This window comes from Uranotaenia lowii, chromosome 2, assembly GCF_029784155.1.
Source record: "Uranotaenia lowii strain MFRU-FL chromosome 2, ASM2978415v1, whole genome shotgun sequence".
NCBI lineage: Eukaryota > Metazoa > Arthropoda > Insecta > Diptera > Culicidae > Uranotaenia > Uranotaenia lowii.
The window spans coordinates 429096932-429117412 of record NC_073692.1 but is presented as its reverse complement, the minus strand read 5'-3'; the positions used below and the strand labels follow the sequence as shown (position 1 = coordinate 429117412).

Here is a 20481-nt window from a genome sequence, read left to right as displayed (position 1 = left end):
CAATAAACTAGGTCGACTTGGGGTCATTTTCAAACTTCTCAAACCCTGTAGTCAAAAAAGCTTTGTTTTGGTTCAAAACTTATTAATGATATTTTACAGAATTTTTTAAGTAACGTTTACATGAGTAAATTAGAACTTTTATCTTTGTATGGGAAAATTTAATAATTTGCACTGAAAAATCAACATCATTTTTCTTTCTTCTGTGTAGCGTGTGAAATTTTTCCGGGACAACTTTGTCGAAACCCATAAGTTCGTATCATATTAGGCAAAATATTTATTAGGTGTTTAACACAGGGTCTGTCTTTTGTCATTGAAAAACAATAAATTCAATTGACATCACTGCTGATGCTCGAGAAGTATTGCATGAAAAGTATTCATGCAATACCTCGCTAGACACCCAGCAGTGTTGTCAATTGAATTCATTGTTTTTCAATGTCAAAAGAGGTGCCTCCATTCAACACCGAATAACTTTTTTCTGTAATAAGATAAGAAGTTACGGTCTTATTGGAAAACTTCCTTAAGAGAATTTATTAAATGACACAAAACCCATTAGCAGGCTCGGTTCCACAGAAGAAAGAAAAATTATGTTGATTTATCCGTACAAAATATTCAATTATTCCATACAAACCTTAAAGTTCAAATTTACTCCTGTAAACGTTACTTAAAAATTCTTATTGCACTTTAAACAGTTGTTGGGTAACTAGAGAGCGTATCGAAGACCCTTCTTACAACACTGAGTCACTGAGGAAGACGGACGATTAAGGGAGATTCATTTGGGAACTGTCAACATCTCTAATTAGCAGCTGATCGCTGCACCTGTCTGATGAGATAGAAAACGAAAATGTATCAAATTGTATTATTTTGTCCCTTACCAACAACACCATTTTTGTATTGTATCCAGTCCTTTAGTAATAAGTAGATTCGCCATTCGAAATAGATGATCGTTAAATGTAGTCAGTAAAATTGTAGTAATAAATGTTAAAGTTCAGCGTTGATTTTTCCTAAATAATGTGTTGTGAATAAATAGTACCAAAACCCAAATAAAGTTGTGATCAATAAATTGTGTGATTGTTAAACCCACGGATTTTCATTACGGAATTGGCACCGATAAAACCCCCCGTACGGAACGAGTACTTACCTGAAGGTAGCCCTACCAATTCGCCACCCAGAATCGCCCAAGGAACATACAGTCCACCCAAGGTACCCCAGCACCCCAACATTTTGGTCCATCCGAACCGGATCAGCCAGCCCAACCCGATAACACCACCAAGAAATCACAACTTCGATCGCCATTGCTCCGAAAAATTGGCACTAGAAGAAGGTCCCCAATCAGCACAATTACTTCACAATCAATCAACGCTCATCACCCAAGTCACCAGCTCACTATTAGCTGGTAGACTTCAGCCACCTCCGTGCAACAGAAGTCAGCTATCGCCGTTTAAAACTCAAACGTTGCGTTTAGCACTTCTTCTGTTGATTGATGCCTTTGGAATCTTCGGAAAATCTTCGAAACTGAACGTCACTTGGAATCGGCACTGAATATCACCTGGAACCATCATACACGAGCCCATCTACCCATCAACCCACCCGGTCAGCGCAGGATATCCACGATTTAGCCGCTAAAAACGGTTCTCAGGTAAATTACATGAGAATAGTTTATGTTCAGTCGAAGCCTTGGATATTTCGGTTTACTACAACGTTGTTTTTCCACCCATCTCATTCGTAAACATCGCACATGAGACATCTCACCAACACGCTACATCGATCATCACCAATACTGCATCCGAATCTCGCGAATCTCACCACTACCCACGGCTTGGAGCTTTGGGAGAAACGAACACCAATACTACTGGCAGCGTTGACGTCATATCAGCAATCATCAATTTGCGATCATTACTGATTGCAAACGGCCCAGACGTCACCACATCACCTTTCCCAAACACTTTTCGGCACTATAATAATCACCCCACCGCAATTTCCAAATCATCTCCCGAATCCAGCTCAATTAAGAAAGCCAGTTGTATGGGCCTAGTCCAATAATTGGGCACAAGTTGTTCATCATCACAGGGGGGCTGATTAAATCGAGGAGCCATTGTTGCTGTCGCTTGAGATTTTCAAGGTCACATCTCAACCTTGAACTTACCAAAAAAAATCCTGTTGAAATCGCTGTTGTTTGGTTCGACGAACAACGGTACCGGCCGAACAACACCCGCTTGTCATCACCCGGCCAAATTATCGACGGAAAACACCTTTTCGACCGAAAAACGCACACCCGATCGCGGAGGTGAGTAAAAAACCACGCACTTAATCCCATCGCCCGAATATTACTGCCAGCTGAAGCTGTACCGTACCCATACAAACCCACATGAAATTTTCTTTCGTCTCACGAACACAAATTGTATCCCCATATGAATGAGTTTCTGTTTGGCTATTGATTTGGAGCAACGGTATTTTGTATGATGCACTAACGGTACTGTGTGCAAATCGAACATCATACACCGGTCAACAAAATTTTGGATTCGAAAATTTTGGAATTGAATCCGTTCAACAAGTTTTCGATCAGGACATCGACGAGTTGGTCATTTACAAATTTAAACACGGAAACGAGGCGTGAAGTTTTCCTCGACTCGGAATTTGAGGCCTGGACGAGCATACCTGTAAAGGTGTTCAGCCTTATTTTTTTAAAAGTAAGTTAAGCTTTACAGTATATGTTCTTTGCCGAAGCTTGGTCGAATTTGAATATTACATCGATATTTTCTCGTATGTATCCTGTTAACTGATCTGGTCTGAGAACAAATCATCACCACCGCGGCGCATATTGAGGCGTATATTGGGGCGCATGTTGAGGCGCATATTGAGGCGCGTACCCACGTTTTTTGAAGACAACGCACACGTGTCCACGTCAACGCTTTCGGGAGTCGATCGATACCTGTAGAGGAGTGCAACTTTAGTTTCTTTAAAGTAAGTTAAGCTCTACAGTGTATATGTCCATTGCCGAAGCTTGAAATTAGTTCGAATACTCACCTGTTGTTTGTATTATTGTGAATCACTGCGTGCAACCGTTCAACGAGAACCATGGCTACTTCCGGCGCCTCATCATCTACTAGGAACCCACCGCTGAGGAATCTTCAGACTCGATTAAAGGCGATGCTGGAGATGTTCAAAGCACTAACCATTTTCTCGAATACTCTGGGGGAGGTAACATCGATTCAACAAATCCAAGTGAGGTTGGAAAAGCTGAATGATTTATGGGACAAGGTCAACGATGCTCATGGATGTAGAAATGCATGATGAGTATTCGGCAAAGGAAGGCACATGTCCAAGCATTAGGTTGGACTTCACCACACGCTTCTACGATGCTAAGGCGAGCATGTTAGACCGGATCAAGGAGTTAGAAGGCAACGCAGCGAACACCTGTGTTCTGCAGTCCACCCGCATCATGGATTCATCCATTCAGCCAGTAACGGAGCACGTGAGGTTACCCCAAATTAGGCTCCAGACGTTCGACGGCAACATAGATCAGTGGTTAAGTTTCCGGGATCTTTTCCTGTCGCTGATCCATTCCAAGGTGGACTTACCGGATGTTGAAAAATTCCATTATCTGAAGGGATGCCTAGCCGGAGAAGCCAGAGCTCTCATCGACCCTTTGGCATTGACAAGGGCCAACTACACCATCGCCTGGGAAACACTGATGACGAGATACAACGATAGTAAGGTCTTGAAACGCAGACAAGTGGCAAACCTATTCAAACTCCCAAAGGTTACAAAGGAATCGTCATCGGAAATTCAGGTATTACTGGAAGGCTTCGAGCGAGTGGTGCAAACTTTGGATCAACTGGTGAAGACCGAGGATTACAAAGATCTATTGCTGTTGGAGGTATTGTGCGCTAGGTTGGATCCCGTAACTCGTCGTGCGTGGGAGGAGCACAGCGCGCTGCAGACCCAGGATACCGTAAAAGATCTCACCCAATTTCTACAAACGCGAGTCAAAATCCTTGCCTCATTACCATCAAAGGCTCAGGATACGAAGCTGGAACCCTCAAAACCTCTTAAAAAGAACTTCGCCTCTAGAACGAGCTACAGCGCAGCTCAGGTGTCATCCGTAACGTGTATTGCTTGCCCAGAGTCTCATCTGCTTTACACGTGTCCGACGTTTTTAAGGTTGAGTCCATCCGCTCGCGATAAACTATTGAGGCAGCATTCTCTATGCAGAAATTGTTTCCGACGTGGTCACCAAGCTACAGAATGCAGATCCATGCAAGTGTGTCGTAAATGCAGAGGAAAGCACCACACTTTAGTGTGCTTCAGAGAAGATGAAGGAGTCTATCGGAACCCACGAACAGCAACACCCCCCAGAAGAGGTCAACAATCATCTCAGCCAACAGATACATCAGCAGGAACAGTCTCGTCAAATGTTGCCAGGAACCATTCATCGACGATAATTCTCGCCACAGCAGTCGTTTTGGTTGAAGATGACACAGGAAAGGCTTTCCACGCAAGGGCTTTACTAGACTCCGGATCAGAAAGCAACTTCATGACAGAGAGGCTCTGTCAGCGGATGAAGATCTCCCGAAGGCGTTCCAATATCTCGGTGCTTGGGATCGGCAACGCAAACACAACTGTGAAGTACCAGATTTCAGCAGTTGTCAGGTCACGCACAACTAGTTTTGTTAAAAATATGGAGTTTCTACTTCTACCAACGGTTACCGCAGATCTGCCTACAACCAGCGTTACAGTATCATTATGGAAGTTCCCACAGGGTGTGGAACTAGCAGATCCAGGTTTTTTCCAATCGAAGGCGATAGATATGCTACTTGGTATACAGCATTTCTTTTCGTTCTTCCAAACCGACAACAAAATCCCGCTAGGCAATGGATTGCCCATGCTGATAGATTCAGTATTTGGTTGGTTAGTCACCGGAGCAGTTGAACACCAGGGTTCAACTCGGCGCATCGTTTGCAATACGGCTTCTACAGTACATCTAGATGAACTTCTCACCAAGTTTTGGTCGTGTGAGGAGATAGGGTCTCCGAACATATTTTCCCCGGAAGAACAACGCTGCGAGGCGCAGTTTGTTCGCACAATCCAGAGGAGTTCTGATGGGCGATATACTGTGGGTTTACCGAAGAACGACCATGTATTTTCGACGATGGGCGAGTCGCGAGGCATAGCACTTCAGCGACTGCATGGCTTGGAACGTAGATTGGCGAGAGATCCCGAGTTGCGAAACCAATACAACCAGTTTATGGAGGAGTACGTGGACCTAGGGCACATGCGTAGGGCGCATGTGGGCCCAGAGAAGCGTTGTTATTTACCACACCATCCGGTCATCAAACAGGCAAGCACAACAACCAAGGTTCGAGTGGTATTTGATGCATCGTGTAAGAGCAGCAGTGGCGTTTCCCTGAACGATGCACTCCTGGCAGGACCTGTGATCCAAGACGAGCTACGAGCCCTTATCATGCGTTGCCGAATGAAGCGGATAATGATTGTCGCAGATGTCGAGAAAATGTTCCGACAAATAGGTATCGATAGAGCAGACATGCCACTTCAAAGCATTCTGTGGAGGAAAGATTCATCGGAGAACGTGGAAACGTATGAACTCACCACCGTTACATACGGTACAAAACCGGCACCGTTTCTCGCTACCAGAACACTGAAGCAGTTGGCCACAGATGAGCAGGAATCATATCCAATGGGATCCAAGGCAATCATGGAAGACGTCTACATGGATGACGTTTTGACTGGAACGGATAACGAAGAAGCGGCTTCGATACTCTGCGAACAACTTATCAGCCTAACGAAACGTGGAGGGTTTCGACTAAGAAAGTTCGCATCCAATTCGCCAACGGCCTTGCGATTAGTAGACGAGGAAGACCTTGCGTTGCCGCATACGACCGAAATACTATTGGATCCAGACCCGGCAGTCAAAACCCTAGGACTTGTGTGGCAACCCCGAACTGACATCTTGCGATTCAACTTCACCATATTGGATACCCCGGAAAACGAAAGGCTAACGAAACGAAAAATTCTGTCGGCAATAGCAATGTTATTCGACCCGCTTGGTATGGTAGGAGCTGTCACCACAACTGCCAAAATTTTCATGCAGAGGCTGTGGAAATTGAACGAGAAAGGAGAAAGGCTTGGCTGGGATCATCCGGTTCCACCTGAAGTTGAACGAGAATGGCATAATTTCCATCGGCAGCTCCACTTGATGAACGAGTTGAAGATACAGCGTTGTGCAATCATCCCAAATTCCGTTAAGATGGAGCTGCATTTCTTCTCAGACGCATCGGAGAAGGCGTATGGTGCCTGCGCATACATTAAAAGCATCGATCCACAAGGAAAGATTTTCGTGCATCTACTAGCGTCGAAATCGAAGGTCGCCCCTCTGAAATGCCAGTCGATACCCAGGTTGGAGCTGTGCGGAGCACTTTTATCAGCTGAATTATCCGGAAAGGTACGAGAGGCGTTGAAGGTCGAAACGGAGATGTTTTTCTGGACGGATTCAACATGCGTACTGCAGTGGTTGAAGGCGATTCCTACGACGTGGGCTACGTTCGTTGCAAACCGTGTAGCGAAAATCCAATAAGCGACGGAGAACTGTGTTTGGAGACATGTTCCAGGGGTACAGAATCCAGCAGATCTAATTTCCCGTGGCTTAAATCCCGATCAGATCCAGGTGAACAAACTTTGGTGGAATGGTCCCGAATGGCTCCTGAGAAATTATTATCCGGAACAACCCAGCAGCTTTTACACTGAGGTAGCAGATTCAGAAGTTCGGCATGTTGCAGCGAACCTGACAACAAGTCAGACCGATTTCGGAATGGAATACGTTAGCAAATTCTCGTCGTTCAACAAGCTTATACGCAGCACCGCATACTGGATGCGACTGATGCGAATTTTGAGGAAAAACGAAACAAATCCCAACAGTTTTCTAACGGTGGTGGAGCTTAGAGATGCCGAATACGCCGTAATCCGCCAAATACAGCAGGAGACGTTTCCCGAAGAATGGAAGTGCCTAGCCGAAGGGAAGGATGTTCATCGAAGTTCACCCCTAAGATGGTTCGTTCCTCGAATTTCTTTGGAGAATTTGATACGAGTTGGCGGCCGATTAGGGAAATCGGAGGCGTCAGAAGATACCAAACACCCTATAGTCTTACCAGCGAAACACCCTTTTACAGTTATGTTGTACGAACACTATCATCAGAAGTTGATGCACGCTGGATCACAGTTGTTGCTTAGTTCCGTTCGTTTGAAGTATTGGCCACTTGGAGGTCGGAATGTTCCCCGACAGATTGTACACAACTGTAAGCAGTGTTTCCGCTCCAAGCCGAGTCCCATTCAGCAGTTCATGGGTGAACTACCTTTAGCACGTGTAACAAGATCCAGACCGTTTTCCAAGACCGGCGTGGACTACTTTGGACCAGTATACGTTCGCTTAGCACCAAGACGACCAGCAATCAAGGCATACGTAGCAGTTTTCATCTGTCTTTGCACAAAGGCGGTACACCTCGAGCTAGTCTCAGACCTTTCAACGGACCGTTTCTTACAAGCATTGCGACGATTCACTGGGAGAAGAGGACATTGTTCGGATATTTATTCAGATAATGGGACTAACTTCGTTGGAGCTCGCAACTTTCTACGAGAATTGCTAAATCTTTTGCGTAATCGTCAACATCAGGAGAAGGTGTCCAAGGAGTGTGCAACAAACCATATACAATGGCATTTCATCCCTCCAGCAGCTCCTCACTTTGGAGGCCTTTGGGAAGCAGCAGTTCGATCGGCCAAGAAGCATCTTCTCAAGGTTCTTGGAGAAAACGCTGTTACCTTCGAAGATATGACCACGATTCTAGTTCAAGTAGAGAACTGTTTGAACTCGAGACCAATCGCTGCGTTAAGCGATGACCCAAATAATCTTCAACCATTGACACCCGGGCATTTCTTAATTGGTGAGGCGTTTCAACAACTACCAGAAAGAGACTACAGTGAGATACCGATGAATCGACTAAATCAGAGCCAAGTTCTACAGAAGAAACTTCAGCATTTCTGGGATAGATGGAGTGTTGAGTATCTTACGCAGCTGCAAGGACGGTATAAGAGATGGAAGTCACCGGTTAAAATATCTGTTGGGAGACTAGTCATCATCAAAGACGATAATCTACCACCCTGCCGCTGGAAGATGGGACGAGTTGAGAAGCTGCATCCAGGATCAGACGGTGTTGTGAGAGTAGTAACTCTGAAGACCGCTACAGGACCTTCTACGCGACCAATTGAGAAACTTTGCATACTACCAGAAGCGTTTCAGCCTCAAGAAGATGACCCACGTTCCTACGAAAACCAGACAGATCAGACCACCCCCTTGTGTTCGTGAGATTGTTCTTTTATTTTCAGAAACGCAAGCGGTTTCAGGATGGGCGAGGATGTTGGGTTACTAGAGAGCGTATCGAAGACCCTTCTTACAACACTGAGTCACTGAGGAAGACGGACGATTAAGGGAGATTCATTTGGGAACTGTCAACATCTCTAATTAGCAGCTGATCGCTGCACCTGTCTGATGAGATAGAAAACGAAAATGTATCAAATTGTATTATTTTGTCCCTTACCAACAACACCATTTTTGTATTGTATCCAGTCCTTTAGTAATAAGTAGATTCGCCATTCGAAATAGATGATCGTTAAATGTAGTCAGTAAAATTGTAGTAATAAATGTTAAAGTTCAGCGTTGATTTTTCCTAAATAATGTGTTGTGAATAAATAGTACCAAAACCCAAATAAAGTTGTGATCAATAAATTGTGTGATTGTTAAACCCACGGATTTTCATTACGGAATTGGCACCGATAAAACCCCCCGTACGGAACGAGTACTTACCTGAAGGAAGCCCTACCAATTCGCCACCCAGAATCGCCCAAGGAACATACAGTCCACCCAAGGTACCCCAGCACCCCAACAACAGTTCACATGCCGTTTTAACTCCAGCCACCCTGCTGTATATTTAATATTCGTCAATTGCCAATTTGTTTTTTTTTTTTGTCGTTTTTCGTTTATCTTATCTGTTTATTATGCTGGCAAAAGTAGAACGGTACACAAGAGTTACTCAATGAATAAAGCTACGGATTTTAACGGTTTCTCGTTTGGTAGAGCTTCAAAATATTAACAAATGAATTGTTCACAAAATTGCAGTTCCAAGAAAAGATTTAGTTCTGAAAGAATGCAAAGTCACCCGTAAGTATTTATTAAATTTGTTCAAACACCATCAGATAACTTATTCAGCTCCCAATGTGCGCCTTTCATTCTTCCTATCTGACAAACCTAGAAAGATAAGCGGGTCCATGTTCTGTGCAGAGCTAACTAGCTAGCTGGTATCACAACACAAGTGTCGTTAATTTGTCAGGTTGTCGTCATTTTGAGCTTTGCTTGGGGACAGATCTCAGACGTTTGTACAACTGCGAACTTCAAAGAGACGTTGTTGATGATGATGGATCTACGCGTGATGACATATGTAGGTTCGCTTGGTGCCACAATGAGAGTGTTCTATCTAGGTGAGCAAAGAAAAACCACGTTGCCCAACCGCGCGGATTGATTGACTAAACTAGAGGAATCCGTCGTTTCGGTGTAACTGCAGTGTGTTGTGGGTGATTTTAGTTTTACACCGCCATAACAATGCAATTGTGGGTGTTGATTATAGGCTGTGTATTGAAATGAATCCCGAAAAAAGCGTAACTGTTTGTATGTTGTATCAATTTTCCGGTGATTTCCTCCCACTTTAGGTGGGCCGGTTTGTTGTTTATACGCATTTAACGCAGCAGTCGGTGTTTGGCAAGAAGAAATTTGGGCGCTTATCAGTCTTGTCGAAATCGTTTGACTGTGCACACCTTTTAGGGCTAGTCGTGTCGAGTGTAGCCTTATATCCAGTACAGTAAGACACGAGAAATGAAGGTTAGATTCGATCAACTAGAACAAACCCTTGTTTTTTTTATACAAAACCTTGAAAATTCTTCCAGACACCACTGCTGCCGCGGGCTCCGTTGTTTTCATTGAAAAACTTTTTCGGTGTTTTGTTGTGGCTGGCGCTCTGTCTAGTATTTTTCTACGCCTACTTCGGTCTGTGGAATGACTCGTGTCAAGTTCCGTTCAAACTGGTGCGTTACAACAAACTCAATGATGACTTTTTGGCTGTTCTGGATGAACCGCCACCCGGAGATATGGGAAATCCGGTGATTATTAACACAAACAGAAGCAATGATCTGCAGTTGCAAATTCAACTCGGCTGGGACACTCAAGGACTCAACCAGTATGCTTCCGATCTGGTATCAGTTTTCCGCAGATTGCCAGACATTCGCGATCCTTGGTGTAAGGTTCCGAATCGCTTCCAGGAAGATCTACCACCGGCTTCGATAGTGATCGTATTCTTCAACGAAGCCTGGTCAGTGCTAGTTCGAACAGTTCAATCGATTCTAAGTCGAACGCCCTCGGAACTAATAGAGGAAATCATTCTGGTTGATGATTGCTCGACGATGGCTCATCTGAAGACCCAGCTCGATGACTACTTTCGACCGTACAAGCTGGTGAGAATTATTCGCGCCAAAGAAAGACAAGGATTGATCCGGGCAAGGATTTTGGGCGCCAAAAGCGCGCGATCACAGATTATAACCTTCCTCGATGCCCACTGTGAGGTGATTGTTGGTAATGTACTGAAAAGCTAAACGATTCTAGTTACATCTGTTTTATTCTCATTGATTTCTGTAGTTTCAAGCTATATTTTTCGTTTGAGTTGATCACCCCTTGAGTTGAAGTTCAGGTTTCAATGTTTAGGGAACTGAATTCTGAATTTGATGTTTAAAATAAGATCTTGATATTTTTTTGAATATTTTTTTGACTCAGATCTGTGGAAAATTGGAAAAAGACACCAGTGTACGTGTATTTTCACATATTTTTTCTTATTAGGAATGAAAGACATGTTTATGATCAATGAGTTTTACTATAGTGAGCGAAATAAGAATAGCACCACTATGTGTTTTGCTTGTTGCAATATGCATGATTGAAAATTTCGAAAATTTTCTTCCACAGTTTGTTCTGAGTTGCTTAACCGATAAATCAAGCATAAGTTTACTTTTTTTGGTCGTAGCAATTGGCGTTGAGGATCAAAAATGTGAAAAAAGGGGTGCGAAATAAGAATAGCACCACTTGAGTTTTTCAACAAAAACAAGATTATTTCTTCAAAATTTACTGTGTAAAAGAGAATAATAATGCTTCTACTTTCTTTTCTTTTTTAATGCTTCTACGAACGATTTGAATAGATAACTGCATTTCAAGGAGTTTTCCAGAATTCCAAAGGTTTCCAAAGGTTTTAAAAGGGGGTTTTTAGAGATGCTCCTCTAGCGTTAAGGAATTTGATATTTGAGCTGTAATTCTTTACCAAACTACTTACTCTCTTCATTAAAATGACGTGAAATGATGAAACAAACTTTCAGAATTAATTTTGAATGAGAAACAATAGATTGGAAATCAAAAATTTTGATTTTGTTCGGTGAACCACACTTTTTCAAGTTTCAAGTCGTAGATGGCAGCACTATCCTGCAGTTATAACGAAATTTAGTCCCAATATTGATTTTTCAGGTTTATTTAGGCACATATTCATCATTTTGAGGTGTTTTCCCATCACAGTTTTGTGGAAGTTCACGCTGCAGAAAGCTTTTCCGGATTTGCAAAAGAATCACCAGCACAAAAAAGTACAACCGCCAAAATTCCTGCTCATCTCAACTTCCGATTCAATTGCAAATCACACCAATAATACTGCTAGCCGCCTGGTCTATCAAGCTCCATCGCGAAGCATAACTTTATTCTGTTAACGGTCCAAAAAATTCACTTTTAGTGACCTTGATGCAATCCTTATTTTTTTTTGGATTTAGTGATCTTAGAATTTCTAAAGCGTTCACACGGTATATGTATTTATTTCTTGACCAAAATCATCCAGCACTCCCTAATTATTTAATCCTGGATACTCGAAAATAAGCATGATGTTTAGGCACCGGAACACTTTTCGGACGCGATAAGAAACCCGGAAATCACTTTTGATTTTACTTAATCAAAACACTTTATTCGATTCGACTTGGGGGGTAATTTATTTGGGCGATCTAAACTTCACGGCGGATTGGTCAGCTGTGTTGTGTAAAAAGTGGAGAATATGATAGAAAAGAATACAACAAAACTTCCCTATTTGCATACAATTCACACAACTTCATTTTATATAAGTGTTGATTCTCGTGTTTCTGAAAGCTTCTATTCGAGCAGTGAACAGAGCTTATTATCCATCCGAAAGTCTTTTTAGATCACTTTCGGATGGATCTGACTTTGACATTTGCGATGTTTTTAGCTGTCCTACTACCACTAGTGAGCGGTGCGAAATGTGCGAGATTACACTCAAACACATGAATTTGATTAAATGGCAAGATAGTGCTGCCATCTATGACTAAAAACTAGAGAAGAAGTGTTTGACTATTAATAATCATTAGTATTTTTGAATTCCAACCTGGGTTTTTGATTCAAACTCAGCCTCAAATCTTTGTTTCATCATTTTAAATCATACTAATGAATGTTAATGAAGGAATCAAGCAGTTTCATAAAGATTTAAAGCTCAAATATCAAATTCCTTAAAGCTAGAGGAGCATCTCTTAAAACCTCCTTTCTGGAATTCTGGAAAACTCCTTAAAATGCAGTTATCTATTCAAATAATTCGTAGGAGCACTTTTACACAGTAACTTTTGAAAAATATTCTTGTTTTTGTTGAAAAACTCAAGTGGTGCTATTCTTATTTCGCACCCCTTTTTTCACATTTTTGGTCCTCAACGCCAATTGCTACGTCTAAAAAAAGTAAACTTATGCTTGATTTATCGGTTAAGCAATTCAGAACAAACTGTGGAAGAAAATTTTCGTAATTTTCAATCATTCATATTTTAACAAGCAAAAACATAGTGGTGCTATTCTTATTTCGCTCACTGTACCTTATTCACGAAGATGATTTATTCGTACACTTATTCGTAATAGACTTAGCTCGTTGGAAATTTTTCGGGGACTTTGTTTTTTTTGCTACATCTTATCTAAAATAATTTTTTTTTTGCTAAAAATCGACTTTAAAATTTTAAAAACTATCAAAGTGGAGGAGACCAAGGGAAATTCGGAAAAAAGAAATCTAGTTTCGATGCTGACTTAGCATGAAACGTCGAGAGTAGGCCTTGGCTTGACCGCAGTACACGCGTTTTTCATTTCGTCCGTCTAATTTTTCAGAAAATTGAGTGTTTCTTGTGAAATTGTGTTGATTGTGTGAAAACGGTGATCGAGAAATGACGGCTTATTTTTTGTGTCGTCGTCTTTGTTCTTCGATTTGAAGAAAACTCTTCGTGGTTCGACTTTGGGTGTCCCTCGAGAAAATGCCGAAAAGGATTTTCTAGTGTATGTGTAAATCATGACAATATTGTGAATATTACTTGTAAATATTCTCAACGGTAGCAAATGAGAATTGAAAATTTATGATAACGGTGACCGGGAATTTAAAAAATTGGCATAAATTGGATAAGTAGTATTGAAAATTGTAAACAGTGCCTTGACCACGATGCATTTGTTCAGCTTGCTGCGACCAATTTTTTTTTTTGGCCGTTCATTCTTCTCCTCAGATGAAAATTTTGAAAACCAATATTCAAGTGTAAGGGTGCTTAATCGCTTGGCGCACGGCACCCTCACAATTAAACGCACTTCAATCAATCAATCAATATTCAACTGGACTGGATATCATGGAGAGCAGACTGGAAAGAGAAATTCATGAATCACCACAGTTTAAATGTTTTATTTTTATTTGGTGAGTTCGTTCCATGATGATTATTTTACTTGCATGAAGTTAAAATAAGGGTTAAAAAGATTCTGGGGGTTTAAACCCTTTATTCTCCAGATTTAGGCTTAATTTAAAGGTTATTCACTACGGGGAATCGATCCCTAAAATTTTTGGCTCAGCATTTTCCCGAATTCTATACTCTCATGATTGAGTGTGTTATATCATTACGTTTAATTTTTACCGATTATTTTAAGAAGTTCAATTTTGAGTTTTGGTGATCAGGACAGAAACTGAACAATTTGAAAGTTTTGAATTTGGAGATTATTATCAAAGGGTTTATTTTCAAAAAACCTTTACAGTTCTTAACAGACCTCGAATGGGTTTATGTTTTACTACTGAATCAAAGCAATCGAAAGATCAGTCTTTCGATTGCTTTGATTCAATTGAATTATTCGACCAATTAGGAGTGAGTAAAGGAGCTTTATCCTTGACCTATGACCAGAAATGATTGTACATCGAAATCCAAAATATTTGGAAAAAAAAGTTTTTTCATTTTGAAAAAATTGTATTTACTACATAACAGCTTTGCCGCCGACCGTGGCCTAGAGGATAGCGTTCAAGTCTTCCAAGCCAGAGGTCATGAGATCAAATCCCGGTCACGGCATTCATAGTACACTTTCTGTGGGTCGGTGGTTTTAGCATTTGTAAGATGCTAGCCATCTTATCCTTGAAAGATGTACGCCTTGGAGTTAAGTAAATTAGATCTCTTCAAAGAACCATGAAGTTTCACTGAGATCCTTTATGTGTGTGTTCGTTTTTTTTTAATGCATTTATTCTTAGGTTTTTTGAATTCTGTGTACAAAATAAATCATTTCCAGCCACTGAAGAATTGTCCTAGTGAATTGTGGAGTTGCTTCAAATAACGCGTGGTTTTTCCATCAAAGAGCATTTTTCTTAGCGTGTTTCCGACGATAATGCCCTTTTGAAACGTATGGTACTGGTGGTCCACGCTTCTTCTGTTCCAGTGTTCCAGATGTCTCTGCGTTCTTTGTTCCATGGTAAGCTCAACCATTTAATGTTTTTTTTTATCATTTAAATGTGTTTATGTTAAAATGATAAAATGCATGAACAAAGACAAGAAGAAATTGGGAATTTAAATATTTCGTTATATTTTTATGAATTAAAAGTTTTGTAATTCCTGCTCTTCTTTGATTGTAACTTTAATCTAATTTTGTATTTGAATTTCATTCGTAATTTTAACTTCAGACTTTTAATTGTGGGCTTGTATTAAAGCCGATTTTTTGATTTTGAATTTCACTGTTGAACTGTTTGTATCTACTTGAAATTTGAGTTTAATACTGTGTTTTTTTTTTAAATTTTAGATTCTTTGTCTGAAGTCCTGATGTTACTTCCCAGTAGTCATGAGGGAAATATTAACTTTGCTTTCGATGCAGAGATTTTTAGTGGTGATAGAGTTATCAAGGAAATTGTGAATGGATCACTTTAAGCACTTCCTGCGTAGTTTTCCGCTAAAGAGATAAAATCTGCCATTTATCGTTTTTCTAAAAAGCCTTTTTATTTTTAGAAGATGGCGGTACTGAATCAAAATTAGGTTATGGTGACTTGAAATCATTTATATTTTAGATAAATTAAACTGTAAATTAAATGCAAGTATTATAAACAAATGAACGGCCTAAGAATTTTATTCCACAACTGTTGAAGAACGTAGGAATTACTTCATTGGGATGAATACGATTATTATTTTTTTCAACAACATCGACGGTTCTTAGAAATTATAGATTTCCCGGTTTTATCCGGGCGTGTCCAGAAATTTAAGGAAAATATCGAGGCGAGTTCCAATCAGCCCGTTTGCCTGGATCTTTTTAAAAATTGCTCGGTTTTTGTCCGGTATTCACAAAATTTGATAAATTATCAAAAAATCTAATTAAAAATAATGCGAAAACAAATAAATTGGTATAAATTGCACGAAAGCTTGTATGCAACCAAGTTGCATACAATATCATTGCACAAAATCTAAAAAACAAGTAATTTTTTATCGAAAAATTCAATAAAATCAAGAATATAAAAGGTGAAATAACTTCCATCTTCCAAAATTTGTTTTCTTATTCTTGTGATCTTTTGGATTCTTGAATTTTTTTTTCGAAATTTAAATTAAATACTTCCAACTTTATTTATTTCCCCCTTCGGGTTTTTGAAAATTTCGAAGGAGGGGGGGGAAGGGGGGTTGACAAAAGAAGAAATTGATATTTGTTCCAGCCTTTTTTTTATTAGTTGTTAACCCAGGTGGTAAATCCATTTTACGGATTGCATTCCAAGGCACGGCGAGCCACCGCGTCCCCCCAGTTTGCTACTCTGGGTCCATGGGTGCAATTGGACGACTCATGATACAATGCTAAGGAACACTGTACCCCCTACGCCATAAAGTCCACCTGGGGCCACTGACCTTTGTTCCCACCTCGAACTGTTTGACACACTTTGCTTCAATAGTGGGAGGTCATTTCGCGCTAGTGCGCTCCAAGGCAATACTCGTTTCCGAACCCTCTAATAGCATAGCCTCATTCTAACACAACTCGATGCGCGACCCCTCCTCTGACGAGTTAGGACCCGACATCTCATCGTGTGAATGAGGTCCCCACGTAGCGCAACTACTAACTTTGTGAATCCAGTCCAAGATCCAGAAACACAAAGCGAGTTGTCGACGGCACTTTCTCTGTTCAAACACGCGGGTAGGGGGGGTAAGCCCCCTAGGCCACGTGTAGGACTCAGACTCCTCCGAACTCACAAATAGTGTTGACTTAAGTCACCACTCAGCGCAACTACCCGATCTTCAAGTCGGGCGCTTGACCACCCGAAGCGCAGATCGAGCTATAGAACGCCCTCATCAGGTCACACTCGCGGTTCGGGTGCAACATTTCCCGAAACGCGTGTCGAACCCTGACACCTCCGGCAGAACGTGCCTCTCGGACACTGACGTGTAAACACGTCCCTAAGTGATCGGCCCACCATTGGCCACCACTTTGCGCATCTACTCATTTTGCGAGACGGGTCTATACCCACCGAAGCACAAAACAATTGGCGATCGCTCTCCCTCCGGTCGCATCCGCATATCAGGGTCATGACCCCCCGAAAGCGTGTTGGACCATCACGCTCACACCCAAGTACTGGTACCAAAGTACCCGGGTGCACCACTTCTTCCGCGCGGGTTTGGCGGGACCCGTCGACGGCCTCTAGTGGGTTTGGTGTAGTTCTCTTGGCCGTACATCTGCAATACGCCGGACTTGCAGACACGTTTCCACTCTGCACCACGGGGAGGTGGAACTACGTCGCAGAGCTTCAGCTTTGTTCCAGCCTAATATATTATGTATGTATGGTATGTATGTTGGACCCACCAGTGGCTGATAGGTCTTTCGACCCGAGTCGGTACGGGAAGTCTCGATCGCATATCCAAATATTGTTCATGCTTAACTCATCAACTATATTTGCAGCACAACACAAGGGGTCCGTTACCACTGGCTTGGGACAGGTTGGACTCATCTCACTCCCTTCAAACTGCTCGAAACAAATGAAGAAACCTGGAAAGGTACTGAAGCTACCTTCTCAAGATCCCAAATTTGCCGAGATACTCCGGCTGGCTTGAACCCACATTCCATTGTATATCAATTTTCCGCTCGTTTGATCCCCTGTCTTTATTATAGAAATTTTCCCTTTCGAAAAAGATAATGAACTTTTTCAAAATTACTTAAATTTCTTCATCTTCAACACTGATTCAAAATAACTTTGTACAAATCTTTAATTTAAATCGAACAAAATTCTTTCCCAGATCTCAAACGACATCTTCACTCGACAAATCATCAAAAATTCACGGATCGAAATCGGTTTCTATTACCAGTATTCACGAAAAACTATCTAACCAACACACCAAGAATTTTCATTATTTTGAGGACAATAATTCACTACAATGGCTAACTTCGAAAAAATTAATTAATTAATAAAGGAAAAAAAATAAGTAATTAAGGGCCTGTCGAGGAAAATGCGCCGCGAAGAAAAAACAACCGTTCTCGAGCAAGGCCAACTTTGCTACCATTTGTTCCAGCCTAATATATTATACGCAGAAATATATTATACGCAGTTTTTTGTTATCAATGATCAAAACTTGCTTTTTTCGTTCTTTTTTTTTAAACAGATACATATTTGGTTAGTTTTTCTTCTTTTTTTCAGTTCTGAAATTCAAGCTTTCCTTAAACAAACTGTTTAATTTCAAGGAATATTTAGAGGATTTTTTTTCGGTTTTTATCCAGGTTATTTCTCATAGTGCAACACGCTGCCATGTTTTGTTGATATTTCTGTGATCTCTATGATACAGAGATGATCATGAGGTTTGACAGCTCTGAGCCCTAGTGGCGACTCCACTCGGAAAATAAACAATTTCCAGTGATCTATTGAATGTTGCATTTAACAGCTCTTTTCAGCTTTTTCATTTGCAATCAGTTGATTAATTCTTCCGCGACGTTCGCAAGTGATGGATTAACAATTATTGGATGTATGTGTATGCATTATTGTAGTTTCTTTGTATGTTTAAAATATTGTGTGCTCTGAAACAGCATATGAAAAAATGATTCATAGGAGTTCCCCGTTAAAATTGCCCCGGACCCGATGGCGTTATCCGGCCCTGACCGTGAGTACGATTCTTTTTTTTTTGTAAAACGCAAAATTCTGAGCATAAATAGGTTAATAATACGAATTTAAAATTTAAAAACCATCTAAGATGTTCCACCCACGAAGTTCCACCTCGTTAGAAATTTTATTGATTAAGTCCAGTCCTATGAATATTTGATCGAAAATTGGAATGGAAACTGCGGAGATACAACGAGTTACATAAAGGATTTAGTTTAATAAAAATCAAATTAAGGGTTATTAAAAGTTTTACGGATTCTAGATTAATTTAAGTATAGATAATATTTATAAAGGTCGAAAATTGTGTAAACAAAAAAAAAAATAAGGCAAGAGTAATGTGATTTAGGATAGATCAGTTATTGCTGTTGCTACATTTTGTTGAAATAACTACTGAAATTTTCACTCTCCATCTTGCTCATGAATATCGTAGGAGTTCTAAACATCCGACATATTCGAGGAAGTTGTCTTCCAAGTTCAATGGAGAAACGAATATTTGTTGAATTCGACAATACAGTGATTTTCCTTCGCATTTAAATCATCTTACCAAAAATTTCAATTAAATTATCTTTTTTTCATAATCCGTTGTCAGGATGGCTGGAAGCCCAGCTCGATTTGGTGGTGAAAAATCCCACCGCAATAGCCGTTCCGTCGATCGATTGGATTCACGAGGACACAATGGCCCTCAACGCTCGAGATTCACAGCAATACTTCGGATCGTTCGATTGGACCCTCAACTTTCAGTGGAAGTCCCGATCGGTCAAAAAGGTGCGGGCGGAAAACCCCGTAGCGCCGTTCGATACTCCGGTGATGGCCGGGGGTCTGTTTACGATTAATCGAACGTTCTTCGAGTGGCTAGGCTGGTACGATGAAGGATTCGAGGTTTACGGTGCCGAGAACTTGGAACTTTCCTTCAAGGCGTGGATGTGCGGTGGTTCCATGAAGATCGTACCGTGTTCGCGAGTTGCTCACATCCAAAAACGAGGTCATCCTTATATGAAAGTAAGTTGTAAATTTTAAATAATTCTATCAATCGAGTTTTTGATGCTATGTTTCTTTCAGTACTCAGGATACGGATCGGTTCAGAAAAATACCATCCGTCTAGCGGAAGTGTGGCTGGACGAATACGCCGATTACTACTACGAATCGTTTGGAGGGCGAAGGTTTCTCGGTGAATTCGGGGACGTGTCTTCAAGGAAACTGCTAAGGAAGAATCTCAACTGTAAATCGTTCCGGTGGTACTTGGACACGGTATTTCCGGAGCAGTTCAATCCCGAGCGGGCAATCGGCCGAGGGGAGTTTAGAGTCGAAATCAATCCCGGAGAAATTCGATGTTTGGAGTGGCCACCCGATTTGAAGAGGCAAGGTGTCGATCGATGCCGCGGGCGAGGGAACCATCAGCTTTGGTTCTATACCCCCGAAGGAGAAGTGACTCGGGAAGATCACTGCCTCGATTATGACGGGAAGAAGCTGGAAATGATACGATGCCATGGAATGAGAGGAAATCAGGAATTCCGGTATAGCAAGCCATTTCAACAGTTCAAACATTCTCTATCCGGTTTGTGTCTTGGATGGGGTGAGACTCACTTGGTGATGGATATTTGTGATAGTGACAATAAACGACAAATTTGGGTTATGGAACACTTCAATGCCAGTAATGTCAAAGTTGCGATTCCTCGATAAGTTTATTTTATTGAATAAAATATTTGGCGATTCATTTATTTTAATACCTTGATTGATTGATATCTTAGAATATTCGAAATGTCATTGAAAAATAATCGTCCTATTTATTTTGATTTGTACACTGCGGTGGCTGTTTGTTTGTTCAATACCCGGGAGCAGCTTTAGAATATTTGTCATGGTAATTCAGCACATCCCCTACACCAAAAGGCTTTATTGAGTCTCCTGGACTCTTGGTAGAGCACCTTAAAAGTTTGCCTTACACATTTCTGTAAAAGCT

General features: G+C 41.1%; 2 protein-coding genes across 3 annotated transcripts; both read left to right on the top strand.

Annotated features, from left to right (window-relative positions):
- The first annotated feature begins 3265 nt into the window (after nucleotides 1-3265).
- Nucleotides 3266-8374, top strand: LOC129743515 (uncharacterized). Its single transcript, XM_055735551.1, has 2 exons — nucleotides 3266-6574; nucleotides 6677-8374. The coding sequence occupies exons 1-2, from the start codon at nucleotides 3266-3268 to the stop codon at nucleotides 8372-8374; spliced, it is 5007 nt and encodes a 1668-aa protein (XP_055591526.1).
- Nucleotides 8375-9554: 1180 nt separating this feature from the next.
- Nucleotides 9555-20226, top strand: LOC129743856 (putative polypeptide N-acetylgalactosaminyltransferase 9). 2 transcript variants are annotated; one of them, XM_055736066.1, is made up of 4 exons: nucleotides 9555-9730; nucleotides 10130-10687; nucleotides 19114-19523; nucleotides 19584-20226. In XM_055736066.1, the coding sequence occupies exons 1-4, from the start codon at nucleotides 9703-9705 to the stop codon at nucleotides 20202-20204; spliced, it is 1617 nt and encodes a 538-aa protein (XP_055592041.1). In that variant the 5' UTR covers nucleotides 9555-9702; the 3' UTR covers nucleotides 20205-20226. The 2 variants fall into 2 exon arrangements, with proteins under 2 accessions (XP_055592041.1, XP_055592040.1); XM_055736065.1 differs by having other exon boundaries at nucleotides 9558-9940; nucleotides 10006-10687.
- Nucleotides 20227-20481: the final 255 nt, after the last annotated feature.

What these genes read in the sequence shown, in the direction of transcription:
- LOC129743515 (XM_055735551.1), top strand. Translation starts at nt 3,266, where the DNA reads ATGCTCATGGATGTAGAAATGCATGATGAGTATTCGGCAAAGGAAGGC. An exon ending in CTACGTTCGTTGCAAACCGT is followed by an intron (nt 6,575 to 6,676) that starts GTAGCGAAAATC and finishes AATCCCGATCAG; the next exon opens with ATCCAGGTGAACAAACTTTG.
- LOC129743856 (XM_055736065.1), top strand. An exon ending in CCACTGTGAGGTGATTGTTG is followed by an intron (nt 10,688 to 19,113) that starts GTAATGTACTGA and finishes ATCCGTTGTCAG; the next exon opens with GATGGCTGGAAGCCCAGCTC. An exon ending in GAGGTCATCCTTATATGAAA is followed by an intron (nt 19,524 to 19,583) that starts GTAAGTTGTAAA and finishes TGTTTCTTTCAG; the next exon opens with TACTCAGGATACGGATCGGT.